Raw genomic sequence first — 11,627 nt, 5'->3', positions numbered from 1 at the left:
CCATGCCCCGCTAATTTTTTGTATTTTTAGTAAGACAGGGTTTCACCATGTTGGCCAGGCTGGTCTCAAACTCCTGACCTCAAGTGATCCTCCTGCCTTGACCTCCCAAAGTGCTAGGATTACAGGCATGAACCACCATGCCCGGCTTGCTTGCCCTTTTTAAGTGTTTAGACTATTCTCTATAGAGTCTCAACATATTCTTGCATAAACTCATCCAAAATAGAAATTTCGATGATTTACCTAAACACAACTCCCTCCCAAATCTACTCTTGAAGCCACTAGATCCCTCACATTAGATCCTCACAATCAGCTAGCTACTAGAAAAAGTCTGACCACCTAAGCTTCTCCTACTCATTCCCTCCTCTCTATTCTTACTCACACTGCCCTGAGTAAGAATCTCTTGATTAGATCATAGAGAGTGTGGTTAAGAGAATAGGCTTGCTATCAGAAAGACCTAAATTCAAGTTCCCACCTACATCTCTTCTTCGGCAGAGCTAATTGTGCGAGCCAGGACAAGTTATTTTATTTATTCTCTCAGGGTTTCAGTTTCCTCACCTGTAAAATGGGATAGTATTAGTGAAAATCAAAACAGCACCTTACTTGGAAAAAAGTCTTCAGGTGCTCCTCAAAACCTATTGGCTCTTATTTCAAAGACAATTTAAATACTATCAGTTTCTCCTTACTCTGGATTCGTTCTTATTTTTATATCTCCTTCCTTCTTTCAGAGGGAAGAAATATTTGTATACATGCATGGATGATATCACATTCTAATGACAAAAAGAGGGAGCAAGCTAAAGAACAAGTTAGGCATTAACTTTTGTAATAACTCAATTTGGGCCTTAGTAGCACCAAATTTTTATGAGACATTCCATTTGATTACAAACTCTAGCAGTCAGTCTTTCATTTATAGCTTAAAAAAAGTTCTTCCATTCCATTCAGTAAAGTTCCATTCACAGATAAGACAATATCATTTGACATCAACATAAGATGTCAGCCAAAGTACTGGCAGAGAAAGGAGAAAGACTGCATGAAGAACTGTCTCTGCATATTTCTCATTGTTTCTTGGCAGGACTACGTCATTACGGCAAAATCAGAGCTCATAGCGATAGGCAGTAGCTACAAGATTCATAAGTGAAGCTTGGAAATGCTCTTTCAGAAATCCAGATTCAGGGACTTGATATCTTTGATGCTATACAGTTAGTAAACCAAATGTGACCAAAACAGAATGATATATATGTTCATTAGTATTCAGCTAAAATACTTAATCTGATAAAATTCTGGTTAGCAAGCAATAATAATCCTAAATATTATTTAAAAACAATACCACATAAATATTATTTATGGCAAAAAGAGGTTTGGGGAGAAAACCTCTTAGAATTATTATCAGCATTTATTTCTGAATTAATACTAATGCACATTTAACAATTAGATTAAAACTAGAGAGGCACTGGAAAAAGCATACATAGTCTTTGGAGTTAAATACACCTTAGTTTAAATACTAATTCTATCTCTCATGAGCTAATTGAGCAGGTTTCTTAAATTCCTAAGCCTATTTCCTCCTCACCTATAAATGGAGATAATACTACCCAACTGACAAGGTTATTTAAGAGATCAGTGATGACACTGTATAAATTAACATATTTACGCAATTGTACATATTATAAAGTAATAATATTGTATAATTGGCTATACTGACATATAGTTGCTCAACAAATGGTAATTATTACTTTTCAAATACAGCTGACTGAACCACATAAATCACTAAATAGTCATAAAGGACATTCTACAGTCAATTTTGATCCTAATGACTAAACTACATAAAGGTCAAAACAGCTAATAAATCTAAAACAATCCACTTTCGGTTTAAATACTTACACTTATTTTTTCAGCAAACTAACTAAATCCAGATGAAGGCTATGCATTATGGAAACAAAAAGTTGGCTATGTTCAAACCAATCTTTTAAGAATAAGTTATTTTCCCAATACATTAATAATTTAAGAAAATGTTACAGTCCCCACAGCAATTAACAGAACGTACCCTGAGGTCCACCTCCATCTTGCTGTGATACATCCAGCGTCAACAGAGCGTCTGGCACATACTAGGTACCTAGCAAATATTTATTTGCGGTCTACATACACTCACTTAATATTACTCCAGAGTAGTGATCCAATAATAGAAAAACAACCCAAAGTAATAAAAGAGCATATTTGAAAAGTAGTTGTAATAGAAAATCATCAGAAATTTCTTAGTCTCTAAAAAAGCCTTATTAAACCACCAGCATGGGACCACTGTGTAAAGGTAAGTCAAAATCAGAACATTACTTCAAGAAAAGTTCATCCATTGATAAAGAGGAATATCAGACAAAATGAAAGTCAACGGTGATAACTTTCAAAGAGCTAATAAGAGGGGCTACAACTCTACAAATAAAAACAAAGATATATATTCATAATACATTGAAGGAGGAAAGATTTAAAATAACCAAGAGATCCTAAATATTTTCCAAGTCTGTTCACTCTTATCCACCTAAGAATAGGATTTGCTCTAGTTGATCAGATTCAGTTTACTTTTACTGATTTTTTTCTTCTTTTTTTTTCCGCCCCCATTACGTCACCCAGGCTGGAGTGCAATGGCGCAATCTTGGCTCACTGCAACCTCCACTTCCTGGGCTCAAGCCATCCTCCCATCTCAGCCTCCCGAGTAGCTGGGGACTACAGGTACACACCACCCCACCCGGCTTTTTTTTTTTTTTTTTTTTCCTTTTGAGACTGAGCCTCGCTCTATTGCCCAGGCTGGAGTGCAGTGGCGCCATCTTGGCTCACTGCAACCTCCACCTCCCGGGTTGAAGCAATTCTCCTGCCTCAGCCGCTGAGTAGCTGGGATTACAGGCGCCTGCCACCACGCCTGGTTAATTTTTGTATTTTTAGTAGAGATGGGGTTTTGCCAGGTTGGACAGGCTGGTCGAACTCCTGACCTCAAGTGATCCGCCCATCTCGGCCTCCCAAAGTGCTGGGATTACAGGCGTGAGCCACCATGCCCAGCCAATTTTTTTGTTTGTTTTTGTAGAAACTGGGTTTCACTATGTTGCCCAGGCTGGTCTCGGATTCCTAGGCTCAAGCGATCTGCCCGCCACGGCCTCCCAAAGTGTTGGGATTACAGGCGTAAGCCACCGTGCCCAGCCTTTTACTGGTTTTCGATTGTGTGCTATGCACCGTAGAAAGCACATGAAAAACAGAGGAGGTTGGAAGTGATGCAGAAGTCAGTCACGTGCACTTAGCTACTATATAATACCTATCTGGAACCAACACAAGAACCTGATCCAATGTCTAGTCCTCTTTTCCATCTGTGCACCTTCTACTAGTTTGGTTATAGACTTAAGCACCCTTCTATTTTCAAAATTTAAGTACCAACAACTTGAATTCTCAAGTTATTTTATCTTTCTTCTCTTAAAAATGTTTTAAGGGTTAGTTTTCAGTATCTTCAATTTTATTAGATATGGTATGCACAACGTTAAAGACAAACTCTAATAAAAATTCATGGGTACCTTTAAAAGGTTTGTGAAACATTTTTAAAAATTTTAAAAACACAAATTCTTCTTGGAATAATGAAGATAACGAACATCTGCTGGTTCCCTAAATAAGCCGGAACTTTAAGATGGGCAGCACCTAACAGGGCTTCAGCTTTGTCAAAACGTGGAGAGGCTGCCTTGCAGTGGGCTCGCAGTGATTTTAAAATGTTACTTTTTCCGTCTCGATTTGTTTTTCTCCCTCCCAAAGTTAAAATTAAATGTCGTTGGAAACGTAATTTGGTAATATTTTGATGTCATTTCCCTCCGTTTTTAAATGTGTAATGAAATAAAAATATTTGTTCGTTCTCAAAATAAAGGTCTTCCACACACAAAAATTAAGGTTGGAGTGTAAAAAGATTAATCGAATAAAGCTGCGTCCCATCTTTTAAAATACGGAATAACATTTTTCCCTTCTCCGGGACTCCTGTTAAACTGACTACTGACACTTAGGACAATGCCTCAAGTTTGAAGCACCTACACGGAAACACCGGATCCGAAAGACTGGAGACCGAGGCAGCAAAGGGAGGTGGCGCGCAAACTCGCATTGTGAATCTGCGACACGGGACAATGATGTGAGCAAGGACACGCTTACACAGCATCATAATGTTAATTTGAAGACCCATTTTCCGGTAGATGAGGCAACGAAAGGCCGAAAGACCCCAAAGTTAAAGGAGCCCCAATTTTGCCCGAGAAAACGTAGAGCTAGGAGGGCGGTGACAAGTTTTCCCAGACTTATCCCTACGCACTCCGAGATGCTGCAGGAGGGACCCCTGCTCCCGTAGGTACAGGGGGCCTCTGCACCCCGCTTAGCCCAAGCTGAACCTGCCCTCCAAGACCAGGCCTGGCCAGACCCTCCCGCCCCGGGCCGGGTCTCCGCCGGGCCGGCCCCCAGCCCCGGTCAGGCCAGCCGAGCCTTCGTCTCCTCCTCCCTCAGCCGGGTCAGACCAGGGCCCGTGAAGACTGGTTGTCCCGCGCTCGACTACCTTGGTCGTCCGGATATGCTCCATCGCGAGGAGACGTCAGCCAGCAGCCGGTCTCATGGGCGTACCATGGGGCTAGAGAAACAGGGCGGTGACAGCGACCGAGAGCAAGCGGGAACTCCCTCCGCCAGCCAGCGACGCGGGTCCGTCAGCCGGCCCCGGTAGCGTCAACCGCGCAGGCGCAGCCGGCGAGCGCCGTCTCCTAGAAACACTTCCCCAGACCCCGCGGCCTCCCGGGGAACAAGGGGCTGGCGGACGGGCAGAGAGTCTGCGGACCGAGAGCGGCTTGCTGGTTCGTCCCGGACCGCGGCGGATCCCACAGCGCCCCCTGCTGGAGGAGGCCGATACTGCTCACCACCCCTCCCGAGGCGGTCTTTGTCATCCCGCCGAGCGGACGCTGGGCGGTAGCAGAGGAAGACTGCGTGACAATGGAGCCCCAGTAAAGGGCTCCTGTGGGGTGAGGGCAAGACTGGAGGATGTTCTGAGGTCCGTCGCCATACCAATGGACACCACCAAATTTGGTTTGAGCTGCAGTTCTACTCATAAGAATGTATTCTAAGGAAATAATTAGATTTGGAGTTATTATTCTAAGGAAATAACCAGATAACGAAACCAGCCTTATTTGAAACAATCAAATCTCCAATACTACGGATTCCTTATGTAAAGTATGATGACTAGCTAGTCCTCAATCTGGTCTGCTGTCAGAGTCCCGCCTCCTACCTCAATTTCATACGATGTTAGCACCAGCCTCCACTAAAACTCATCCTGTAGAAGGATATCACATAAAGAAAATGTGAATGCTGCATTACCGAGGGAAGAAAAAAAATGGCTATAGAACAATAAGTTCGATGTAACCGTGTTCTGTAATTTTTATTTATGTGAACAAAAAGTTTACATTTCTAGATGAGGGTTATTTTTGTTCGAATACGTCTAATGTGGTACTTCTCAGCCTGGAGTGAGTTTTCTCCCCAGGGGACATTTGGCAAGCTCTGGAGATATTTTTGGTTGTCTCAAATGGGAGTGGGTGGCGGCGGGGGACAACTGGTGGGTGGAGGCCAAGTCGCAAGTCAGCTGCTGAGCACCCTACTAGGCACCAGACCAACCCCCCAACAAGAAGGAATTATCTGGCTCAGAGATGACAAAAGTGCAGAGGTTGAAAAAACCTGCTCTATGCCAGACGCGGTGGTTCACGCCTGTAATCCCAGCACTTTGGGAGGCTGAGGCGGGCGGATCAATTGAAGTCAGGAGTTCGAGTTCGAGAAACCCTGCTCTACGTTTTGTAAGTATTCTGTACTAAGCGAATTAGGGTTTGTAATCTTCATCTTTCTTACTGCGATTAGTGTTAGAAAAGCCCAACATCTAAATTTTCTTTTATAATTAAAATTTTTGTTTCACTTATTTGTTTCATTTTGTTCAAGTTGTCTTGGCTTGTTTTGTTTTGAGTGCCTACTATGTTTCAGACAGATTGCCAACACAATGGAGATGGTTATTAAACACAACAGCCTTTGTGGTGGAGTTGCTTACTCCTTTAAAATAAATATGTAATAAGAGTTACATTAAACCACCTAGAAGCCAACCTTAGTACAGTATCACATCCACCCCTTCCCCCCCCAAAAAAACTCACAAAATCTGTTCAGAAAAAATATATATATACGAATATATATATGGAGAGAGAGAAAGAGAAAAGTAATGTAGGTCTTTACTGAGGATTGCTTTCTGAGAAAACAGAAAGAGGTGAACTGTATAGCACACAGCAAGACTTTCTTAATAAAACCTCTTTATATCATTTTCCTCCCAGTTTATATCTTCCTCCTTCCGCATTCCCCTACAGATCATCCTCCCTCTTCTCATCTCCTCACTGCTTGTGTCCTCTCTTTACCAGTTCTCAGAGAGGCAATCACAATGATGTCAGGTGACCAAAGGTACTGAGTGCTTTACGGGTATTCGGAGGAAAATGCTATTGCTTTCCTTATTTTAGAGATGAGACAAGTGAGACACAATGAAGTAAAGTAACTTGCCCCGTATCACATAGCAGATAAAGCCAAGATCCATGTTATAAAGCCAGACAGGCTGACTTCAAAGTCTGTATTCTTGACAACTGTTTTACATTGATTGGCTTCTCAAGATCCATATTAAAGTTCTATTTATGTTAATATGATAGTCTAGAAAATTATCTAGCTTTACAGAAATAAAGTAAAATAACAGACAAAATATTAAATGACATTTCTTTGACTCTTGCACTAGATAGAATATTCCTTATGGTTAAATCTGACAATCACTCAGTTCCATTATTTTTCCTCAAGACATCTCTTTAGAGGTCTCCAGATGCTTCTAGGAGCCTTTTCTCCTTTTGCTCCAGTTTGCACTTGTGTTCTCTGAGCTTACTGAATGGATATTATCCTGGGACTCTCCTCACCATGGGCCTGAGAAATGTGTTGGTTACTTGTGCTGAATTTTTAGATCCTGTGGTTTATCTTTCTCGATTTACTTACTTGCATTGTTTTATTTTGACGTAGTATATTCTGTATTAACTTCCTGAGAAAGGGTGAATGGAGCATAAATCCTTGATGGGAAGTTTGACTGGGTCTAGAATTCTGTAATTTTTAATTAGGATTTTCAAAGCTCCCAGAGACATATCCTAACTTTCAATGCAGTTCAGAAATCCGATGGTGTTCCGATTTCCCTTTAGGTATCGCTTCTACTTTCTCAGGACGCTTTTTGGATTTCTTTATCTCCAATGGTCTAAAATTTCAACAATAAACCTTAGCTTTCTTGTTTATTTTTCTGCCTAGTGTTTTGAGCTCTGTAATCTGAAAACATAAGTCCTTCGATTCTGGGACATTTTCTTGTATTATTTCTGTAATAATTACTGTTTCATTCTTTTTCCTTCTTCCTTTTTCTTTCTTCCCTTTTTAAATTTTTTTATTCTTCTCACTTGTCTTCTCTCCCTCATCTTTCTTCTTTCCTATTTCCCTCTTGTCCTTTCTCCTTTCTTTTTATTTTGTTTTATTTTTATTTATTTATTTTGAGACAGGATCTCACTGTGTCACTGAGGTTGGAGTGCAGTGGCACGATCTCGGCTCACTACAGCCTCGACCTCTCAGGTTCAAGCAATCCTCCCACCTCAGCCTCCTGAGTAACTGGGACTACAGGTGGGCACCACCAAGCCTGGCTAATTTTTGTATTTTTTGTAGAGACGGGTTTTTTCCATGTTGCCCAGGCTGGTCTTAAACTCCTGGGCTCAAGTGATCTGCCTGCCTCAGCCTCCCAAAGTGCTGGAATTACAGGTATGAGCCACTGTGCCCAGCCCCTTTCTTTTTTCAGTAGAAATTCCTGGTCTGACTCCCTAATTTTACTATCTTTTCACTCCTATTTTTTAAGTATTTGCCTTTCTAATCTACTCTCTAGGAAATTCTTACAACTTAATACTCCAATGTTTCTAATATTTTTAATTCCTGCAATTATATATATTTGTGTATGTATGTCTATATGTACATATTGTATATATATACACACATATACATGTACATACATATATAATTGTAGACAAACCTTGTGCTCAGATCTTGGATTCTTTTGTTTTTTCTTTTTTGTCTACTGAGCACAAGATTTGCCTCCCAAAGTGCTGGGATTACAGGCATGAGCCACTGTGCCTGGCTTATATTTTTATTTTCTAAGTGTTTTCACTTTAAATAGACTTTATTTTTATTTATTTATTTATTTATTTGTTTTTTAGAGATGAGGTCTCGCTGTACTGCCCAGGCTGTAATGCAGTGGTTGTTCATAGGCATGATCGTAGTGCACTCCAGCCTCAAACTGCTGGGCTCAAGCTACCTCCTGCCTCAGCCTCCTGAGTAGCTGGGAATACAGGTATGCTGTACCACAAGATGTTCCAGGCTCACCTTGCATCTTTCCCACCCCAGCCCTAGAATCATCCATTTCTCCAAGGAGCTTTGGTTCCTTTTATTGGAAAATGATATTAGATCCAAGATCTGTTCTGAACCCAAGATGACCTAACTGGAAAAAAAAAAAAAAAAAAGAATCCAAAATCCGAGCACAAGGTTTGTCTACTAGAATGTTATTGTTTCTAAGTGAAGAGATCTTTTTGGTTACATACATTTTCCTATTTTTCTTTGTTTTTCAGTTTGTTCATTTATTTGTTTCCTAGCCTCCTGCTCTGATACATATAAGATCTCATCTCTCCTAGGTGAATAATAGTTTTTATTTATTTATATATTTCTTGTAATTTTTGCTTCCTGAACTCTATTGCTGTTAGGTTCTCTCTCTGCTGTTTTGGCCTCTGACTTTGATGTCAGAAGCCATCCTCCAATATCTGATCATCTTTAATGGTCCTTTCCAGCAATAAAATGCTGATCGGAAACTTACCCTTTATAGGAGAACTTGCCTATTGGCAAGCTTCACTACTGAATGATGGAGCAGGGATTTGGTACTTTTGTTGGAGGTCCCCGCATCATTATTTGAAGACCCTGTGCATGTGAAGGGCACAGGGAGCTCTGGGAACACGTGTCCCGTTAGCAGCAGTAGCTGAGTGGAAGCCCCAGTCAGGTACCATATATAGGATCCAGATGATCCAGGCCATCTGCTTCTCTGTCGCCAGTTCTCCCCTTGGTGATTACCGCAAGGAACTTTTAAAAGACCCATTTCCCCGCAATACAAGGGGTGGGACATGAAGAAACAGTGGAAAGAGAAGAGGTTCATTCACTAATACTTGTTTTATTGTTAGTAATATTTACAAAGCACATGATCCAGTCTCAGAGGATTTCAATACGCACCTGTGTTCCTACTTTCCTATCCTTCCCTTAAAAGATGTTGACATCCGGCAGGGCACAGTGGCTCAAGCCTGTAATCCCAGCACTTTGGGAGGCCGAGACGGGCGGATCACAAGGTCAGGAGATCGAGACTATCCTGGCTAACCCGGTGAAACCCTGTCTCTACTAAAAAACAGAAAAAATTAGCCGGGTGAGGTGGCGGGCACCTCTAGTCCCAGCTACTCGGGAGGCTGAGGCAGGAGAATGGTGTAAACCCGGGAGGCGGAGCTTGCAGTGAGCTGAGATCCAGCCACTGCACTCCAGCCTGGGCGACAGAGCGAGACTCCATCTCCAAAAAAAAAAAAAAAAAAAAAACAAAGTTGACATCCAATAACATCAGATTAAGCATTTTCTGCTGTCTGATCTCATCAGTTATGCCAATAGAGCACTTAATACAGTTACAATTCAATTGAGTAGTCCACTGCAACTTATAAACTAATCTGAAGGCAGACAATCAAGAAGAGTTCTGTCTTTGAGGTTAAACTGGTGAATATCAAAATACCAGTGTAATCACTGACCACAAGAAAGCAGATGGGAATGAAGGTCAACATGTTCTCTTCCTGTAAAGCTTTGGGGGAGATCACATTGCAGTTGAGAAGATGGCTTAGTTAGCATGAATTCAGAGCAGGGGAAACTAGCTGGATGATAGGAGAGGCTGTTGCCATTCAGCAAAGATCTTGATGCATCAGTCAACCCTATCAGGATGTACCAACCACAAGAAAAGGCAGGAGTGGCTCTGGGCCAGGCAAGCCTCTGGAGGCAGTCCTGAAGGTTCATTATTTGAGGGAAATATTAGCTTTCCCTAAACGAGGCCTCATTGTTGAACAATCCTCCTTCTAAGGGCCCTATTCTTTCTTTAGATATGCCATTCCATCTGCTAGGTTCCTATCAAGATGTGGTATAGAAGCTATGCTGTCTTTTTAAGAAGACATATCTGTAACTTAATTTTGTTTTAATGTGTATATTTATAATTTCCTTTATCATCCAACTTCTAGGAGATATCAGACTTTTTTTCTTACATGTGCCTACAAAAACAACTTAAAATATTGACATGACTAGTAATTGATGATTTTAATAAAATATCATTTTCTTAATTTACTTTGCATTTAAAGATGGAGTTTTTTGCACAAAAAGTTAAAAGTTAAAAATTCACAAAAAGCATCAAAGAAACTATTATTATGGTTTGAAATAATGAGGAATCAGATTTTTTTTTTTTTTTTTTTGAGACAGAGTCTCACTCTGTTGCCCAGGCTGGAATGCAGTGGTGCGATCCAGCTCACTGTGAGCTCTGCCCCCGGGTTCAAGCCTCAGCCTCCTGAGTAGCTGGGACTACAGGTATGTGTTACCACGCCTAACTAATTTTTGTATTTTTTAGTGGAGACGGGGTTTCGCCATGTTGGCCAGGCTGGTCTCGTACACCTGTACTCAAGTGATCTGCCCACCTCGGCCTTCCAAGAGCCACCATGTAATCAGAGTCTTCTACATTTGTTTCTCTGTAATGTTTAATGCTTATTTTTACACTACTAAAAAATAAAATAAAATAAGAAATGCCCCATAAAAGGCACAAGAGATATTTGATATTGTGATTATTATGTAAGAAAATATTTTACATTTAAAAATAAAATATTGATACTCTTTGGGGGGTTGGCTTAAACAACAGAAATTTGTTGTCTTGCAATTTTTTTATTTTTATTTTTTACTTTAAGTTGTGGGATACATGAGCAGAATATGCAGGTTTGTTACATAGGTATTAATATGGCATGGTGGTTTGCTGTACCTATCAACCCATCATCCAGGTTTTTTTTTTTTTTTTTTTTTTTTTTTGAGATGGAGTCTTGCTCTGTCGCCCAGGCTGGAATGCAGTGGCACGATAATCTCGGCTCACTGCAAGCTCCGCCTCCTAGGTTCAAGCGATTCTCCTGCCTCAGCCTCCTGAGTAGCTGGCACTACAGGTGCGCAGCACCACACCCGGCTAATTTTTTGTATTTTTAGTAGAGACGGGGTTTCACCATGTTAGCCAGGATAGTCTCAATCTCCTGACCTCGTGATCTACCTGCCTCAGCCTCCCAAAGTGCTGAGATTACAAGCATGAGCCACCGCGCCTGGCCCATCTAGATTTCAAGCCCTGCATGCATTAGGTATTTGTCCTAATGCTCTCCCTCCCGTTTCCCCCTAACCCCTGACAGGCCCCAGTGTGTGATATTCCCCTCCCTGTGTCCATGTGTTCTCATTGTTCAACTTCCACTTATGAG

The 11,627-nt window shown here is 41.2% G+C and overlaps 1 protein-coding gene across 2 annotated transcripts in view; it reads right to left on the bottom strand.

Annotated features, from left to right (window-relative positions):
- The window catches only part of MTMR6 (myotubularin related protein 6), a 34,837-nt gene extending 29,929 nt beyond the window's left edge, over positions 1–4,908 (bottom strand). For both annotated transcript variants that reach the window (XM_023190288.2, XM_023190289.2), the window contains exon 1: positions 4,550–4,908. In XM_023190288.2, coding sequence (XP_023046056.1) covers positions 4,550–4,573 — 24 coding nt within the window. In that variant the 5' untranslated portion in view covers positions 4,574–4,908. The remainder of the gene's footprint in view (positions 1–4,549) is intronic.
- Positions 4,909–11,627: the final 6,719 nt, after the last annotated feature.

Source organism: Piliocolobus tephrosceles, chromosome X (assembly GCF_002776525.5).
Source record: "Piliocolobus tephrosceles isolate RC106 chromosome X, ASM277652v3, whole genome shotgun sequence".
In the NCBI taxonomy this organism is placed as follows: Eukaryota; Metazoa; Chordata; class Mammalia; order Primates; family Cercopithecidae; genus Piliocolobus; species Piliocolobus tephrosceles.
This window is presented reverse-complemented; position numbering and strand designations above follow the sequence as displayed.